At 43.6% G+C, this 20,548-nt stretch overlaps 1 protein-coding gene across 1 annotated transcript in view; it reads right to left on the reverse strand.

The window, feature by feature from the left end:
- The window catches only part of LOC142291659 (uncharacterized), a 1,021,181-nt gene that overhangs the window by 266,680 nt on the left and 733,953 nt on the right, over positions 1–20,548 (reverse strand). The window contains exon 86 of the mRNA XM_075336344.1: positions 17,755–17,830. Within this exon, the coding sequence (XP_075192459.1) occupies positions 17,755–17,830 (76 nt within the window). The remainder of the gene's footprint in view (positions 1–17,754; positions 17,831–20,548) is intronic.

Consider the following 20,548-nt stretch of genomic DNA (forward strand, 5'->3'; position numbering starts at 1 on the left):
TACACGCGGAGTGGAGTGCGGGAGGGGCCGTAGCCGAGCGGGGAAGTGTCGGGCTAAAGGCACGGTCACGCTGTGCGGGCTGGCCAATCACTGCAATTCCACAACAGGGCTGTGGCATTGCAGTGGTCTGCCAGCCAATCCTTGCATGAGGGCTGGCTGTAAAAAGAGCGCCAACATGAAGACCACGAGTACAGCACGAGTATCGCGAGATTACTCGGTCCCCGCCGAGCAGCCCGAGTACAGTGATACTCGTGCGAGTACCGAGTAGTAACAAGCATACTCGCTCATCACTAATGGTGATCATATCTGTAAAGAGAGTGGAATCCATAGAGCTATATAAGCTTGTAAAATAAAGAAGTAAAATGATAGGACTAGATGGATAAGGTCCATTTAGCCCAGTAGATATTGTGTGACTGACGATCATAATAAATGATCTATACACAAAGTCAGACAAGCACTTTCATGTTACAGTAATCATGTAAGAAATCGTTCATCTTCGATGAAGAAATCACTCAATCGAACACTGCATTTACTTTTGATGATAATTTATAGTGTAGTGTGGAAAAGGCAATGAAAAAATTTATTATCTAGAGTCGAACAAATGATTTCCAATTACAGCGCACAATCAATGAAGGAGTAGAAAATATTCACTTGCATGAACGATTCCGTGCACGATGAACGAACATTTTTGAAAGCATCATTTTAATCATTCACCCCATTTACATTAAACAATTATCATAAATGTTGGAATCAGTGCAATTGTCAGCTTGTCTAATTACAATAGGTTTTGTTTGATTTCAAGGCATAAATCTAGTATTCTGAAGAAAGTGACTAACTTCTTAAATCTTGTCATACTTTGGATATATAACAATGGTGTATTCACTACATACAGGAAAAATCATAAAGGGGCATCCTTAGGGGTACTTTGCACACTACGACATCGCAGGTGCGATGTCGGTGGGGGTCATGTCGAAAGTGACACACTTCCTGCATCACTCTCGACATCGTAGTGTGTAAATCCTAGCTGATATGATTAACGAGCGCAAAAGCGTCGTAATCGTATCATCGGTGTAGCGTTGGCGAATTCTATAATTACGCTGACGCGACGGTTCAATGTTGTTCCTCGCTCCAGCGGCAGCACACATCGCTGTGTGTAAAGTCGCAGGAGCGAGGAACATCTACCTGCGTCCCGGCTGTAATGCGGCTGTAGTCCTCCGCTCCTATTGGATGCCTGCCGTGTGACGTTGCAGTGATGCCACACGACCCGCCCCCCTTAATAAGGAGGCGGTTCGCCGGCCAGAGCAACGTTGCACGGCAGGTGAGTGTATGTGAAGCTGCCGTAGCAATAATATTCGCTACGGCAGCTATCCCAATGATATCGCAGCTGCGACGGGGGCGGGGACTATCGCGCTCTGCATCGCAGCATCGGCTTGCGATGTTGAAGTGTGCAAAGTACCCCTTACTGTTTGGTCAGTGTGTCAGTTTGTCCCATGACAGTTTCATCAGTGATTTTCACATATGACGCACTGATGAATAAATGATAAAGCTTCTGAAACTAAGGTGTACTTTGCATGTTGCGACATCGCTACTGCGATCTCGTTGGGGTCAAATCGAAAAAGACGCACATCCGGTGCCAGTAACGACGTCGCAAAGTGTAAAGCCTAGATGCACCGATAAACGATCGCAAAAGCGTTGAAAATCGGTGATCTGTGGAGGGTCGATCATTTCCATAATTTCGCTGCAGCGACAGGTACGATGTTGTTCCTCGTTCCTGCAGCAGCACACATCGCTGTGTATGAAGCCGCAGGACCGAGGAACATCTCCTTACCTGCGTCCTGCCTGCAATAAGGAAGGAAGGAGGTGGGCGGGATGTTTACGTCCCGCTCATCCCCGCCCCTCCGCTTCTATTCGCCGCCTGCCGTGTGACATCGCTGTGACGCCGCACGACCCGCCCCCTCAGGAAGAAGGCTGGTCGCCGGCCAGAGCGATGTCGCAGGGCAGGTAAGTGCGTGTGAAGCTGCCGTAGCGATAATGTTCGCTACGGCAGCTATCACAAGATATCGCATCTGCGACGGGGGCGGGGACTATCGCGCTCGGCATCGCTACAATCGGCTAGCAATGTCGCAGCGTGCAAAGTACACCTTATACAATGTTAACCACTACATATTTTACCCAGTGTATTTAGTTCATCAAATACGCAGCAGTTTACAATACCTGTATAGTTAATGAGATTTCTGAAATCTCATGATAACACCTGCATTTTTCAACGAATGGAATTTGCCAAGACGCAGAGTGTCAATTCTTGCAGCCTTATTGTAGTCTTTTTCAACCATTCAAATGAATGGGAGAAAAAAACAAAAACTCTGCAAAAAAAAATCAATTTAAAAACGTGAGAAAAATGCTTTGGTTTTTTTTTCTTAAAATACACCTTAAGGTTTCATACAACATTTAAGTCACGTTCGTGAGCTGTGAACTGCAATGCCCATTATTTTTCTCTTGGGGTTGATCTGATTGTAGATGCATTTCATGGCTATAAATACTTTCCTTCCATACACATCATTATTATAAGCCATTGTATATTATGCATGTATTCACTCATTTATGTATTCATATATTCAGAATTATATTTTTAATGAAAGGCTACATAAAATATCCCACATATATTGTTTTGTCCTATTTTTTTTACAAAAAGTATAATGAATAGCCTCTTATTACTTAGTGTTCAGTTTGAACATAAATGACAATAATGTTCACATATATCATTTGACAATAAAGCAAATGTTTCTAAGTGTTAAAATACCTGGTGCCCTTGGTTTTACACTTTCTAGTGCAGTCTTGACTGCTTCATCTTAGAACTGTGGGGACGTATTTAAGCATAAATTATGCATACTGTTATATCATAGATAAAAAGCATGGACAGCGTCTCAGGGGTATTTTCAATTTTCAAAAATTTCAATTTTCAAAATTGAAAATACCCCTGGGACGCTGTCCATGCTTTTTATCTGTGAGATGGTGACCAAGAGGATTCCGTGGACTAAAGCTGGGTTCACACTAAACGACAGCGACAACGACGTCGCTGTTACGTCACCATTTTCGGTGACGTAACAGCGACCTTGTAAGTCGCTGTTATGATCGCTGCTTAGCTGTCAAACACAGCAGAAGCACCGATCATAACGTCGCTGTGTTACATGTTCAGAGAGCAGGGAGCCGCGCTTAGCGCTGGCTCCTTGCTCTCCTAGGTACAGTACACATCGGGTTAATTAACCCGATGTGTGCTGCAGCTACATGTCACAGTGCAGAGAGCAGGGAGCCGCGCGCACTGCTTAGCGCTGGCTCCTTGCTCTCTTTGCTACAGTATACGTCGGGTTAATTACCCGATGCATACTGCAGCCACATGTCACAGTGCAGGAGCCAGCACTGGCAGCAAGAGCGGAGGCTGGTAACCAGAGTAAACATCGGGTAACCAGGGAAAGGACTTCCCTTGGTTACCCGATGTTTACGCTGGTTACAGCTTACCGCAGCTGCCAGTGCCGGCTCCTGCTCGCTTCATTTCGTCGCTCTCTCGCTGTCACACACAGCGATGTGTGTGTCACAGCGGGAGAGTGACGACGAAAAAATGAAGCTGGACATTCAGCAACGACCGGCGACCTCACAGCAGGGGCCAGGTCGTTGCTGGATGTCACACACAGCGACAGCGACGGGACGTCGCTGCAACGTCACCGAAAATGGTGACGTAGCAGCGACGTCGTTGTCGTTGTCGCTGTGTGTGACACCAGCTTAAGGGGTACTTTCCACGCTGCGACATTGCTAGCCGATGCTTGCGATGCCGAGCGCGATAGTACCCGCCCCCGTCGCACATGTGATATCTTGTGATAGCTGCCGTAGCGAACATTATCGCTACGGCAGCTTCACACGCACTTACCTGCCCTGTAACGTCGCTCTGGCCGGCAACCCGCCTCCTTCCAAAGAGGGCGGGTCGTGCGACGTCACAGCGACGTCACACGGCAGGCGGCCAATAGAAGCGGAGGGGCGGAGATGAGCGGGACGTAAACATCCCGCCCACCTCCTTCCTTCTGCAGTGGAGGCGATGTGTGCTGCCGCAGGAACGAGGAACAACATCGTATCTCCTATTGGTGTGACATTATGGAAATGTCCGACGCTACACAGATCACCGATTTATGACACTTTTGTGATCGTTTATCGGCGCATCTAGGCTTCACATGTTGCAACGTCGTTCCGGCGCCGGATGTGCGTCACTTTCAATTTGACCCCGACGATATCACAGTAGCGATGTCGCAACGTGCAAAGTACCCCTTAGACTTGCGTCCCTATCCTTGGTGAAGGATTTCACCTGGTGCTGCAAACAGTTTCTTTTGTGCTTACTGTTATATCATAGTCTGAGACACCTCTTCTGCTTATAAATAAACCAGCCTAAGCAGCGGAGTGCCTAGTGACAGCCATTTTACATACAGCATATGAAGATGAAAAGAGGATTGTGAATGAGAGGGACAAACTAGTTGAAAATTAAAAGGAAGGACAGCAGGCATTTCATTGATGAAATATGCATCTATTGTCAAATGTTCTATTGTGAGATGGATGGTTGCTTTAAATGGAACCTGACAGCTGATACATGCTGCCGCTCCACAGGCAGCATGTATCAGATGCTGGCAGGATGATTTCAGCCAGATATGTTTAACTCTTAAATGTTGCAGCATTTAAGAGAAAAACAGTTTAATAGCAGCTGAGGACCAAGCCACATGGAGACTAGTGGGACAGGTTCCCAGCTGCTTCTCACGATCAACTCTCCTGGAGTGACAGGTCTCTGCCTCGCTGCTCATACTGTTTCCTCATACATTCCACCTCGTTCCACATACTGTGTCTACAATCGTCCCCCTTCTCTCCCCAAACTGTGTCTGTACCCATCCCCTCCCTTGCTCCCCAAACTGTGTCCTCAAATTTCACTCTGCCCTTTGCTCCTCATACTGTTTCCACACCCATCCCCTTCTCGCTTTCCATACTGTGTCTGCACTCACTACCCTCATACTGCTTCCTGATTCTTGCCCATTGATCCAAATACTATGTTTGCACCCATCTTCCCCTTATACTGTTTCCTAATACACCACCCCTTGATCCTCATATTATGTCCTCAAATTTTGTTCTCCATCACTCACCATACTGTGTCCACACCCACAATTAAAGGAGGATATTTCCAGCAACCAGGTCCAAAGTTGAATTTAAAAAAATACAAAATTTTATTTCATGATCATTAAAAAAAGTTCCATCATGACATCATGGTGAATGAGCTGGGAGTACGCGTTTCGAACATGATGTTCTTAGTCTGTCCCTGTGTCCACACTCACCCCATTCCTCTTGCTCTCCATACTGAGTCTGCATAAATTCTCATCTTCGCTCCTCACACTGTTTGCTCATACTTCCCCCATCTCTCCCCATACTATGTCCACACCCTTCCCCCTCCTCACGCACACATAGTGTATTTACACACATCCCCTCTCTCACTCCCCAAAATGTTTCCTTATAACATCCCCCCTTGCTCACCATATTGTGCATGCACCCATCCCTCCCCCGCTACCAATACTGTTTAATTTACATCATCCCTGGAACTAATACTGTGTCAGCAACCATTCCAAATCTCACGCCCTATATTGGTCCCCAAATGGTAATGATTAAGAGAGCAAGGATTGCTTGAAACATGTAGATCTGGATTTGGTGTCCATGTATTTTTAATATATTTATTTTAACTTTGGAATAAAAGTGATGTTTCAATTCACCACATAAACAGATGCTGGTCTCTTTGTCTTCCTCAAGGACTTATTGTCTCAGGATCCAGCCTGACACCTCCGAGCATCACAACTTATTGGATTATCTCTTACACCTGTGAGCTGCTGTGAAAGCTTCTTTTCCTTCCCCATACTGTTTCTGACCATCCTCTCCCTTGCTCCTCAAACTGTTTCCTCATACATAACCCCTCACTTCCCATACTGTGTCTGCACAAATACCCCCTCGGTCCCAATTCTGTTTCCACACACATCCCCCTCGCACCCCATACTGTGTCTGCACCCATTCCCCTTGCTCGCCATATTATATCTGCACCCATTCCCTCCCTCACTCACCATTTGTTTCCACACCCATCCCCTTTGCTCCCCATACTGTGCCTGCACTCATCCCCTCCCTTGCTCACCATACTGTTTCCTTATACATACCCTCCTCACTCCTCATACTGTGTCTGCACCCATCCACCTCTCAATCTCCATAGTGTGTCTGCAGCAATCCCCCCTCATTGCTCCCAATTCTGTGTCTGCACTCCTTCCCTCTCATGCTCCTTATACTGTTTTGTTTCCTCATACATACCACATCCATCACTCCCCATACTTTGTCTGCACCCATGCCCTACTCTCTCACAACAGTTTATTCAAACATCTCTCCCTTGCTTCCCATATTCTGCACCTATCCTCTATTATTCCCAATAATGTATCTGCTGCCATTCCCTTTCTCACTTCTGATGCTATGTCTACACCCATTCCCTCCTCACTCCAGTTTCCTCTTACATTCCCCTCTTGCTTCCCATACTGTGTCAGCACCCACCCCCCACTTACTTGACCATACTGTGTCAGCACCCACCCCCCCACTCACTCAATTATACTGTGTGTGCACCCATCCTCTCCCTCGCTCTATATTCTGTGTCAAATTCCTTCATTCTCACTCACTTCCCATACTGTGTCCACACCCATCCCCCTCACTCACTGTAATATGTTTGTGTCACGGGCGGGGAAGGACACCGCTGCGCTGCGCTCGCTAATGCTCGGGTCCGGCGCTGCTGCGATGGCTGCTCGGTGGCTCGAGCGGTGGGCCGGATCCGGGGACTCGAGCGGTGCTCCTCGTCCGTGAGTGAAAGGGGGTAGTTTGGTTTGGGGATTTGGTCCGTGACGCCACCCACGGGTTGTGGTGAGGTTGGGCACCACCGCTGCTGGTGATGGGGATCCCGGGAGCGATGGCAGGGAGCAGCTGGGATGTTGTTTTCTCCCTCCGTGGGTAGGGGTTGGTGGTCCCGGGGCCCGGTGAGATGACAGGGAGGCAGGGTTGGATGGGTGCAGGGTCGCTTGGACTGCGCAGCGCGGTGCCGCACGGCACGGTAGTACTCACTTAGCCACAAAGGTACGCAAAGTCTCTGGTAAACCAAACGACTGGATGGATGGGTCCAGCAGCCGGCTGTTGTGGCTTCTCCTGGATGTGGATGTGGATGGAACCCCTGGGGTTCCGGTCACTGACGGATTTGACCTTTAATGGCGACTCCAAGCCTGGTCGGGGTCCGTAGGCCCTGCCTGTGTGTGCTGGCTTCACTTCGCTCCCCGGTTCAGTACCGGCGGGCCACCGCCCGTCCCTGGTCCTACGGTTCCGCGTTGATCTGCCTCTCCTGCAGACGGCCACCACCGTCTGCCAACCTTGCTCTTGGTGCCCGGGCCACACACCCGGACACGGTCAGTTTGCTCCTCTTCTACCACTTCACTCCTCTCTCTTGTGCTTCCCTAACTGACTGATTTCCTTTTCCCGCCTCCAGGACTGTGAACTCCTCAGTGGGTGGGGCCAACAGCCTGGCTCCACCCCACCTGGTGTGGACATCAGCCCCTGGAGGGAGGCAACAAGGATTTTGTGTCTGGCTGATGTGCCTGTCTCAGGGTGGGGGTGTATGTTGTAGTACCTGTGACGAGCTGGCTAGTCCAGGGCGACACATTTGCACTCCCATACTGTGTTTTCACCCATCCCTTCATTGCTCCCCAAACTGTGTCCTCAAACTTCTCCCCCCTTGCTCCCCATTCTGCGTTTAATCTCCCTCCACTCCCTCTCACTGGAGCTGCACTAGAATACTTACCACGAGCATGGTTTGCATCTCTGTGTCACCAGCGACTGATATCAACAGTGTGATCAGATGACTTTTTGTAAGTGGCTGTTTCCAGCATTATTTTGCTCCTATGCTGTCCCCGCCAAAGGGGTCTCCTACATCATGCTTGTGCCTTGGTAATCTGACCTGGTATTGGTAAAACAGTTTTTTCCTGTGAGATTTTTTTGCACTTCTGTCCTTTCTGATGCATTTTTGAATTTAGGACAGGAACTCGCAAATATGAGCATCCCTGACGTGGGTTGCAAGCTTGTGTATTTCTTCATCTTTTTATTGCAATTTTTTTATGCTGGATGCAGCTGGGCCCTTTAGTGTTGGTTGGGTGAATTGGGATGTCATTGTGGGGTGCATTCATATAATGCTGGGCAGCCTGTCTGTTCTAATAGTGTGGGTGTCATCAATCGGTTGTTAGACAGGTCCGGGCATCACATGTACTTTTGTGACTGGCGCCCTAAACAAACCGCATCTGTGTGCATTTGTAATACAAAGCAGCCACAGCCTCAATGAATTGTCAGGTTTTGTGAGTGGATGTTTCCATCAGTGTTTTGCACCTATGCTGTTCCTGCCTTTATCATGGAAGTCTCCAGCATCCTTCTAGTGAATCAGTAATCTGATCTGTTAATGGTAAGGCTATTTTTTCCTGTGAGATTTTTTTGAATTTTTGTCCTTTGTGAGCCTTTTTTGACGTTGCCCTGACTCAAAAGCTGGGAGCCAGTGCACATTTTAATGATATGGAAATGATGAAAAACTAGATGCAAAGTGTTCACGAGAACTCAAATTATCCAGTATTAAGTATGAGCGTCACATGCACAAATACATGCACCTACTTGTTCATAGCCAAATGTCATTCAAACACCTGATGATGGTTTGTGTAGTCATTGTTTGATGCCTTAGGTTTGATATATGACATCTGATTTCACTTGCAGTACAGAATGGATCATAACACACCAAGCGTTACATTTTACAAGATCATATAGGCAATACAATGAAGAAGCCTTCACAAGGGAACATCACACCGTTTTACTCTTGGGATTACAGTGTGGGGTGGCATTATGTACAGTAGCCGGACATCTCTTGTCTTTATTCCAGGTACACCAACACCTCGATGTTAGAATGATTCGTTCATGGAACCAGTGCTATGTTTCTTTATTTCTATAACGTGTCCTAGGTTCCATTTTCAACACAACAATAACATTCTACAAGTTGCTCGTGCTACTGTGAGCAACCTGCATAGCCTAAAACTGTTACCACAGCCCACAGTATTGCTGGACCTCTCTCCCATCAGGCTCATCTGGAATGTTGTGGGTTGGCTATTGCACAGGAAGCTTCCAGTAGTGGATCTTAATGATTTGTATGCGCAAGTGCATTCAGTGTGGTAGTACATTCATTAGACAACCATTAATAACCTCACAGATAGCATGCCAAGGAGTAAAAATTGGTGTATTTCTTCATATGGTGATTATACTTAATAAATCAAAATGTGCTGAAAATTTTGTTTCAATTTTTCCATCATTTGCATATCATTAATATGTCTATTAATCTCGTGATTTCCAGAATACCAGCACTTTCCCTTCTTGGGGCTGCCGTTTCAATTTTGAGGAGTATATTTTAATATGGATTCAGACAATATTCAGCAAAGAAGGAATCATTTTATTTTGTCAACATTTGCCAACAGACCCCTGGTTCTCACCAAATTGTAATGGAATTTACAATACCCGGATTTCTGATTTTGATCTATGTCAGAGATCTGATATACGATACTTATTGAACATAATCTAGAAATATGTAACACAAAATGGAATATTAGACAATTCAACCTTCGAAAACAGTAGTGACCGTACAGGCTGAATATATGTTAAGACAATGATTCTCATAAGTACAATAGACTCTGCTCTGCACTTACTATGGTACCAGAGGAGTTAAAAGAGCTCGTGAGTAACCTGATGTTCATTTACGCCTGAAAAAGCAGCAAGACCTTCAAACAGTTTGAACCAGTCCCTCTTGCATTTCCATTCTGAAGGATGCCACTTAAATATCTCCAGGGACACAAGATAAATGAATCCATTAGGATTGTAAAGTGGACTGGGAGAGGTACAGTAATTCAGAGTCCTCAGGCGCAACCTTTCCTTCATTGTGGTATTAATGCATGGCAGATGTGTACAGAAGATGAACTGTCATACAAAGTCATTTACTCATTATTATAAATGTTTGTGACTCTACAATGTAAACTCCTTATGTTTCCATCTCATGTCCATTGATCTGGCTTAACTGTATATCAATGAAAATGGAGCAAGTGGATGTACAAACGGAACTAATAATAGTATTTATCGTAGCTCTATGCTGAGATTTGCTCTTGTACTTAACACAGAGTTGCATGCCTTACGCAGCATAATACAGTGCAGCCTCTGCAAAAAAATCTCATATATATACATATATATATATATATATATATATATATATATATATATATATATATATATATACAGTGCTGGCCAAAAGTATTGGCACCCCTGCAATTCTGTCAGATAATACTCAGTTTATTCTTGAAAATGATTGCAATCACAAATTCTTTGGTATTATTATCTTCATTTAATTTGTCTTCATTAAAAAAAAACAAAAAAAATTGTCATAAAGCCAAATTGGATATAATTCCATACCAAACATAAAAAAGGGGGTGGACAAAAGTATTGGCACTGTTTGAAAAATCATTTGATGCTTCTCTAATTTGTGTAATTAACAGCACCTGTAACTTACCTGTGGCACCTAACAGGTGTTGGCAATAACTAAATCACACTTGCAGCCAGTTGACATGGATTACAGTTGACTCAACCTCTGTCCTGTGTCCTTGTGTGTACCACATTGAGCATGGAGAAAAGAAAGAAGATCAAAGAACTGTCTGAGGACTTGAGAATCCAAATTGTGAGGAAGCATGAGCAATCTCAAGGCTACAAGTCGATCTCCAAAGACCTGAAAGTTCCTGTGTCTACGGTGCGCAGTGCCATCAAGAAGTTTTAAGCCCATGGCACTGTGGCTAACCTCCCTAGATGTGGAAGGAAAAGGAAAATTGACGAGAGATTTCAACGCAAGATTGTGCGGATAGTGGATAAAGAACCTCGACTAACATCCAAACAAGTGCAAGCTGCCCTGCAGTCCAAGGGTACAACAGTGTCAACCCGTACTATCAGTCGGCATCTGAATGAAAAGGGACTGTATGGTAGGATACCCAGGAAGACCCCACTTCTTACCCCGAGACATAAAAAAGCCAGGCTGGAGTTTGCCAAAACTTACCTGAGAAAGCCTAAAACATTTTGGAAGAATGTTCTCTGGTCAGATGAGACAACAGTAGTGCTTTTTGGGAAAAGCCATCAACATAAAGTTTACAGGGTAAAAGAGAGGCATTCAAAGAAAAGAACACGGTCCCTACAGTCAAAATGGCGGAGGTTCCCTGATGTTTTGGGGTTACTTTGCTGCCTCTGGCACTGGACTGCTTGACCGTGTGCATGGCATTATGAAGTCTGAAGACTAACAACAAATTTTGCAGCATAATGTAGGGCCCAGTATGAGAAAGCTGGGTCTCCCTCAGAGGTCATGGGTCTTCCGGCAGGACAATGGCCCAAAACACATTTCAAAAAGCACTAGAAAATGGTTTGATAGAAAGCACTGGAGACTACTAAAGTGGCCAGCAATGAGTCCAGACCTGAATCCCATAGAACACCTGTGGAGAGATCTCAAAATGGCACTTTGGAGAAGGCACCCTTCTAATCTCAGGAACCTGGAACAGTTTGCCAAAGAAGAATGGTCTAAAATTCCAGCAGAACATTGTAAGAAACTCATTGATGGTTACCGGAAGCGGTTGTTCGCAGTTATTTTGGCTAAAGGTTGTGCAACCAAGTATTAGGCTAAGGGTGCCAATACTTTTGTCTGGCCCATTTTTGAAGTTTTGTGTGAAATGATCAATGATTTGATTTTTGTTTCATTCTCTTTTGTGTTTTTTCATTGCAAGCAAAATAAATGAAGATAATAATACCAAAGAATTTTTGATTGCAATCATTTTCAAGAATAAACTGAGTATTATCTGACAGAATTGCTGGGGTGCCAATATACTTTTGTCCAGCACGGTATATATATATATATATATATATATATATATATATATATATATATATATATATATTATGTGTGTGTGTGTGTGTGTGTGTATACAGTACAGACCAAAAGTTTAGACACACCTTCTCATCCAAAGAATTTTCTTATTTTCTTTATTTTCATGACTCTGAAAATTGGAGATTCACATTGAAGGAATCAAAACTATGAATTAACACATGTGTAATGAAATACTTAACAAAAAAGTGTGAAACAACTGAAAATATGTCTTATATTCTAGGTTCTTCAAAGTAGCCACCTTTTGCTTTGATTACTGCTTTGCACACTGTTGGCATTCTCTTGATGAGCTTCAAGAGGTAGTCACCAGAAATGGTTCTCACTTCACAGGTGTGCCCTGTCAGGTTTAATAAGTGGGATTTCTTGCCTTATAAATGGGGTTGGGACCATCAGTTGTGTTGTGCAGAAGTCTGGTGGATACACAGCTGAATAGACTGTTAGCTGCTTTTTTCTTGCCATAATACAAATTCTAAGTAAAGAAAAATGAGTGACCATCATTACTTTAAGAAATGAAGGTCAGTCAGTCCGAAAAATTGGGAAAACTTTGAAAGTGTCCCCAAGTGCAGTGGCAAAAACCATCAAACACTACAAAGAAACTGGCTCACATGAGGACCGCCCCAGGAAAGGAAGACCAAGAGTCACCTCTGATACGGAGGATAAGTTTATCTGAGTCACCAGACTCATAAATCGTAGGTTAACAGCAGCTCAGATTAGAGACCAGGTCCATGCCACACAGAGTTCTAGCAGCAGACACATCTCTAGAACAACTGTTAAGAGGAGACTTTGTACAGCAGGCCTTCATGGTAAAATAGCTGCTAGGAAACCACTGCTAAAGATAGGCAACATGCAGAAGAGACTTGTTTGGGCTAAAGAACACAAGGAATGGACATTAGACCAGTGGAAATCTGTGCTTTGGTCTGATGAGTCCAAATTTGAGATCTTTGTATCCAACCACTGTGTCTTTGTGCAACGCAGAAAAGGTGAACGGATGGACTCTACATGCCTGGTTCCCACCGTGAAGCATGGACAAGGATGTGTGATGGTGTGGGGGTGCTTTGCTGGTGTGGTGACACTGTTGGGGATTTATTCAATACTAGCTGTACTACCCGGCTTCGCCCGGGTTAATAACTGCTGTTAAAAAAATAGAATGTATTAACAAAAATGTATTCTGCACACGAAAACCATGAAACAAATAGATATAAATGTAATTATAATGTCTGTCTCCCCCTCTGTATATATCTCTCTGTATCTCTTTGTCTGTCTGTCTCTTTCCCTGTCTGTCTCTGACTGTCTCCGTCTCTTTCTCCGTCTGTCTCAATCTCTTTCCCTGTCTATCTATCTTTCTCGGTCACTTTCCCTGTCTGTCTTTTTCCCTGTCTGTGACTTTCCCTCTCTTTACCTCTCTGTCTCTTTCCCTCTCTTTCCCTCTGTCTCTTTCCCTGTCTGTCTCTTTGTCTGTCTCTTTCCCTGTCTGTCTCTTTCCCTCTGTCTCTTTCTCTGTGTATGTCTCTTTGTCTGTCTCTTTACCTGTCTTTGTCTGTCTCTTACCCTGTCTGTCTCTTTCCCTCTCTTTCCCTGTCTGTCTGTTTCCCTGTGTCTGTCTCTGTGTCTTTGTCTGTGTCTGTCTCTTTACCTGTCTGTGTCTGTCTCTTAACCTGTCTCTCTCTTTCCCTCTCTTTCCGTCTGTCTCTTTCCCTGTCAGTTTGTCTATTTTTTTCTGTGTCTGTCTCTTTGTGTCTGTCTCTTACCCTGTCTATGTCTGTTTCTTACCCTGTCTGTGTCTGCCTCTTTCCCTGTCTATGTCTGTCTTTTTCCCTGGCTGCATTGTGACACGCCAACATTCCATTTAAGGGCGTGGCTGCGCATTCTTCTGAAGTTCTGGCTGCACTGTGGCTCCCAGCTCCATTCACTTTAATAGAGGCAGGTTTTTTGGTGAATAACTGTAAAGCGCGGGGTTAAAATTTCCCCTCAAAACATCGCCCATGACGCTCTTCGGGTCCAGAAGTGCGAGTGTGCAAAATCTTGTGGCTGTAGCTGCGATGGTGCAGATGCCAATCCCGGACATACACACACTCACACATACATACACACACACACACACACATACACACATTCAGCTTTATATATTAGATTGAAGGCATACTGAACCAACATGGCTACCACAGCATCTTGCAGCGGCATGCTATTCCATCCGGTTTTCGTTTAGTTGGACCATCATTTATTTTTCAACAGGACAATGACTCCAGACTGTGTAAGGGCTATTTGACTAAGAATGAGAGTGATGGGGTGCTATGCCAGATGACCTGGCCTCCACAGTCACCAGACCTGAACCCAATCGAGATAGTTTGGGGTGAGCTGGACCACCGCAGAGTGAAGGCAAAAGGGCCAACAAGTGCTGCTAAGCATCTCTGGGAACTCCTTCAAGACTGTTGGAAGACCATTTGCGGTGACTACCTCTTGAATCTCATCAAGAGAATGCAAAGAGTGTGCAAAGCAATAATCAAAGCAAAAGGTGGCTACTTTGATGAACCAAGAATATAAGACATATTTCATTCCACATGTGTTAATTCATAGTTTTGATGCCTTCAATGTGAATCTACAATTTTAAGTCATGAAAATAAAGAAAACGCTTTGAATGAGAAGGTGTGTTCAAACGTTTGTTCTGTACTGTGCATATATATATATATATATATATACACACAGCTGTATCTATACAGTGCTGCATAAGAACATAAAACCCATCTGCATGACCGGTTTTAGATAATTTGGGGCCACAATTGCTAATAAATTGTTCCATCATACAAAAACATTCACGTTACATAAGACCATTAAACGAGTGCCGATCGACTGTATTCAACTGTATATTACACATTGTATATATAACACACACTGTGTAAATGCACACACTTCATGCATCCCAAACACAGCTACACACACCCTGCATGTTACACAAAACATACTGCATTTTGCTTACACTCTATGCTGCACACACTGCATGTTACATGCACTGCATATTGCACAAATTACAAACACCCTGCTTGCCACACACACTGCATATTAATCACACTGCACATTACACATGCACTGCATGTTACATACACACATTGAATTTTACACAATGCCGCACCTCCAGATTCTCTGCAGTGTGATGAATCCTTGGCCATAATGTCACCAAAGGTCCTTCTACAATTATAACCTTGGAAACCGAACTGGCATTAATAGTGCAGTTACTGGCTTGTAAATGCTAGGGGCCTTTTGGGGGCTTGGTGCCCCCGGCTTGCTCACTTTCCCCCTCACGCTAAGGCTATGTGCACACACTGCGGATTTGGTGCAGAAATTTTCTGCATCAGATCTGCACGCTGTGGAAAAAAATGCGTCAAAACCGGAAGCGGTTTTGATTCGGTTTTGATGTGGTTTTTTGGGTCATCAAGAAAGTAAACGAATTGAAGTCAATGGGTGAAAAAAAAACGCTGCTAAACCTGACCAATAATTGACATGCTGCAGATTTTTTCCTGCAGTAAAACCGCACAGAAAAAAAACGCACTGTGTGCACAACAAATGTAAATTCTCACAAACTTTGCCGGCTTCAGGAGAGGCATGCAGATTTAAAAAAACTGTCAAATACTGCAGCGTGTGCACAGGGCCTAATACAGGCCCCACGGTTTGGTCCTGTGCTTAGTACACTTGTATATTCTCCTGTGCCAGTGTACGAAGAAGGCTAGTTTCACACTAGCGCTATTTTGACGCAAACGGAATCCGTCACTAATGTAGTACAGTTCATTTATTTACAGTGGAAGCGCGTTACTATGGCGCGTGTGTGTGTCATGCAGTATCCGCTTGTGTCCACATGATGTCGCGCTTCCACTGTAAATAAATGAACTGTACTACATTAGTGACGGATTCCGTTTGCGTCAAAATAGCGCAATTGTGAAACTAGCCGAAACTGTAGATATATATCTTGCAATTTGAGTAACAATTACCCTTATTTGTTTAACAATCTAGTAAGAAAAATTATCCTTAAAGATCATCATTAGGGTGGTTTCAACCACAGAATAATTTCATTTTTTTGCCCAAATGTTTTATTACAGTTCCTATTAAAATATAGAAATCAGTAAATACAGAGCTTTTTGGTGTGTGGTGTTTTTAAAGTTAGAGGAAGCAGAATGCTCTGTGTGTGGTAATTTTACTAGTGCTTTCATATATCTTCTCTAGATATCTACAAAATATTACCAAATAAAAAATACCACTAAACGCATTTCTAGTAATTGTTAGAAAAATGTTTAATATTCATGGTATTGTTTTTACAATGTCTAAAGTCCAGAAATCTTGTGTGGGAAGGATAATATTGATATAACAGTTATTTCTTACCTATTTAGTAGGTCAATAGAACAAAAGTAAAAAATAAACAATTTTAATTCTACCTCCTTACTACTCACCTATTCTCCCCTGTATTTTTCCCCTTCTTTTCCTTCTTTCTAACCTTTCCATCTCTTCTTCCTTTTGCACTACTTTTCATCTCATTCTAGTCCCCTTACTGACAGCTAGACTGGTTTGTCAGGTCTCCATAAGGAGAATAGTTTTCCCCGTGGTCCCCACATAGCTTCTCATAAGCCAGATCAGATACCCAGACTTTGCACTGACGAGGGGCAATCACCCCGAAACACAGAGTCTGCAAATTGGGATTCTGATCTGGCAAATAAATCCTAAGTCTTATGAAAAGGCTTGTTTAAAAAGCTACATTTGACTTTTAGGATTGCTACTTCCAATAGGTGGCGCTAGAGTTTGTCTTCTTCCTCACTGGAGGGACAATTTGAATACATCTCATTCTAGTCTCTTTCAATACTCTTCACTCCATCTTGGGCTCACAAAAATATATCACACTAAAGAACTCTATGCTCTAAGATCCTCTTTTGTGCCTCAATTTACCTTGTCTCACATTGTGATACATCTATCACTTGACCTCATTTGTGCTTTTCTATAGTCCTATTAATTGAGATTTCAAAAATGCTAAATAAAAGTGAGTGTGAAATTGAATATTGATAAAACAATTATTTCTTACCAATAGCCAATTAGTAGGTTAGTAGAAAAAAGTTAAAAAGTTCACAAAGATCCATTTTAATTTGACTTCTCTACTAGTTTCCAACCTCACCCTCTATTTGCTTTCTATGTTTTCGGAATTATCTTCCCGACACTCCTCTTATCATCTCTATAGCTCCTTTCTTTACTTTTGACTCCATCATGGACCTACAAACATTCCAGACTACAAAACTTAACGCTCTGATATCTTACTTAGAGACAGATGTTATGTTGCCCTGTATTGTAATACAGTTATGATTATCATTTACTTTCACCTGTGCTTTTGTATAGGCTTATTGATTGTTATGCCTTATATGACTTTAATGCCAGTGTCGGCCATCATTGCTTCTTTGAGGAACATGCTACATTTTACAGCACTTACTGTATCTACCACTGGTTATGATTAGGAAAGTATTCTGTATGTAGTCAGAGAAACACACCTTAATTTAGTTTTGAAAATGTACATTAGCTTTCCCAATAATTAATCAAAGTTTTAGAATAATATATAACATGCTCTTGCTAATAAATAAGGGAAATGCTGAGGATTAAGTGAAGGATTTGGCACGTCTGTGATAAAAACCCTTTCTTTAATTAAAATGTACCTGAAATATCAATATCTGAGGACTCTATTTTCTGCATTCTGTACCACTTTTCCCACTCTGAATGATTTTCTGCAATCTGCAACAAATATAAAATGTTATTAAAAAGACTACAGATACAAATGTATTAGCTACAGTTCATTAGTATCAAAATACTAAATGAATTCTAGAGCTTCATTTAGACAGGAGAATTATACCAATGTTTATTTGTCTTGTTACTTGATGTAAAATCCATACCAACCAAAATTCTAATAAATAGAACTTCTAAACCATAGGCATCTATAGCACTATAAGTTCAGTTCAGAGTACTTACCATATAAGATGCTATTGTGATAGTGTTATGGGGAACCCAGCCCTGATTGGTAATATATCTCTTATCTTAATGAACAATAAGGATTTGTTTATAGTGATGGGCGATCCCGAAATGTAAAGATCGGGGATCGTACCGATCACATAGAAATGGCTGGGAAAAAATAGCACATTACTAAAAAACATTATTATAATACTTACAGATCCCGCAATGCGTCCTGCAGACTCTGTCTCCCGGCCGCATCTGCTTCCGAGTCCAATCATTGCTGTGCCCCTGGGTTAAAGGACCTTCCATGATGTCATAGCCATGTGAACAGTCTGGTGTAAATGTTGTACAGACATTGGCTTACAAACTGGTCACATGCCTATCACGTCATCAAAGGTCCCCACTGTTAACCTGCTTCTCGCTCTGTACAGAGTGATGTAGCACAGCAGACATGGCTCTCTCTGCTTCTCACTTTGTATAGGCTATGACTGTACAGAGTGATGAAGCTGGCATTAGTCCCTGTGAACTACGTCGGACTAAGGAGTTTTTTTTTATAATAAATATGGAGTCTCTAAATTTTTTTTAGTTTTATTTCTAATAAAAAAACTGTGTTGTGGGTTTTTTTATTGCTTATTAGAAATTCATGGTGGCCATATCTAATTTGGCATGACACCATGAATTTCGGGCTTAGTACCATCTGAGAATACAAAGCTGGTATTAACCCCTTTATTACCCAGCATTTTCAATTGGGTTAAGGTCAGGAGACTGACTAGGCCACTGCAACACCTTGATTTTCTCCCTCTTGAACCAGGCCTTGGTTTTCTTGGCTGTGTGCTTTGGGTCGTTGTCTTGTTGGAAGATAAAATGACGACCCATCTTAAGATCCTTGATGGAGGAGCGGAGGTTCTTGGCCAAAATCTCCAGGTAGGCCGTGCTATCCATCTTCCCATGGATGCGGACCAGATGGCCAGACCCCTTGGCTGAGAAACAGCCCCACAGCATGATGCTGCCACCACCATGCTTGACTGTAGGGATGGTATTCTTGGGGTTGTATGCAGTTCCATCCAGTCTCCAAACGTCACGTGTGTGGTTGGCACCAAAGATCTCGATCTTCGTCTCATCAGACCAGAGAACCTTGAACCAGTCTGTCTCAGAGTCCTCCAAGTGATCATGAGCAAACTGTAGACGAGCCTTGACATGACGCTTTGAAAGTAAAGGTACCTTACGGGCTCGTCTGGAACGGAGACCATTGCGGTGGAGTACATTACTTATGGTATTGACTGAAACCAATGTCCCCACTGCCATGAGATCTTCCCGGAGCTCCTTCCTTGTTGTCCTTGGGTTAGCCTTGACTCTTCGGACAAGTCTGGCCTCAGCACGGGTGGAAACTTTCAAAGGCTGTCCAGGCCGTGGAAGGCTAACAGTAGTTCCATAAGCCTTCCACTTCCGGATGATGCTCCCAACAGTGGAGACAGGTAGGCCCAACTCCTTGGAAAGGGTTTTGTACCCCTTGCCAGCCTTGTGACCCACCACGATCTTGTCTCTGATATATTTATATATATACAGTGCCTACAAGTAGTATTCAACCCCAGCAGATTTAGCAGGTTTACACATTCGGAATTAACTTGGCATTGTGACATTTGGACTGTAGATCAGCCTGGAAGTGTGAAATGCACTGCAGCAAAAAAGAATGTTATTTCTTTTTTTATTTTTTTTTTTAAATTGTGAAAAGTTTATTCAGAGGGTCATTTATTATTCAACCCCTCAAACCACAAGAATTCTGTTTGGTTCCTCTAAAGTATTAAGAAGTATTTCAGGCACAAAGAACAATGAGCTTCACATGTTTGGATTAATTATCTCTTTTTCCAGCCTTTTCTGACTAATTAAGACCCTCCCCAAACTTCTGAACAGCACTCATACTTGGTCAACATGGGAAAGACAAAGGAGCATTCCAAGGCCATCAGAGACAAGATCGTGGAGGGTCACAAGGCTGGCAAGGGGTACAAAACCCTTTCCAAGGAGTTGGGCCTACCTGTCTCCACTGTTGGGAGCATCATCCAGAAGTGGAAGGCTTATGGAACTACTGTTAGCCTTCCACGGCCTGGACAGCCTTTGAAAGTTTCCACCCGTGCCGAGGCCAGGCTTGTCCGAAGAGTCAAGGCTAACCCAAGGACAACAAGGAAGGAGCTCCGGGAAGATCTCATGGCAGTGGGGACATTGGTTTCAGTCAATACCATAAGTAACGTACTCCACCGCAATGGTCTCCGTTCCAGACGAGTCCGTAAGGTACCTTTACTTTCAAAGCGTCATGTCAAGGCTCATCTACAGTTTGCTCATGATCACTTGGAGGACTCTGAGACAGACTGGTTCAAGGTTCTCTGGTCTGATGAGACCAAGATCGAGATCTTTGGTGCCAACCACACACGTGACGTTTGGAGACTGGATGGCACTGCATACAACCCCAAGAATACCATCCCTACAGTCAAGCATGGTGGTGGCAGC

The sequence above is a fragment of the Anomaloglossus baeobatrachus genome, chromosome 2 (assembly GCF_048569485.1).
Source record: "Anomaloglossus baeobatrachus isolate aAnoBae1 chromosome 2, aAnoBae1.hap1, whole genome shotgun sequence".
Lineage (NCBI taxonomy): Eukaryota > Metazoa > Chordata > Amphibia > Anura > Aromobatidae > Anomaloglossus > Anomaloglossus baeobatrachus.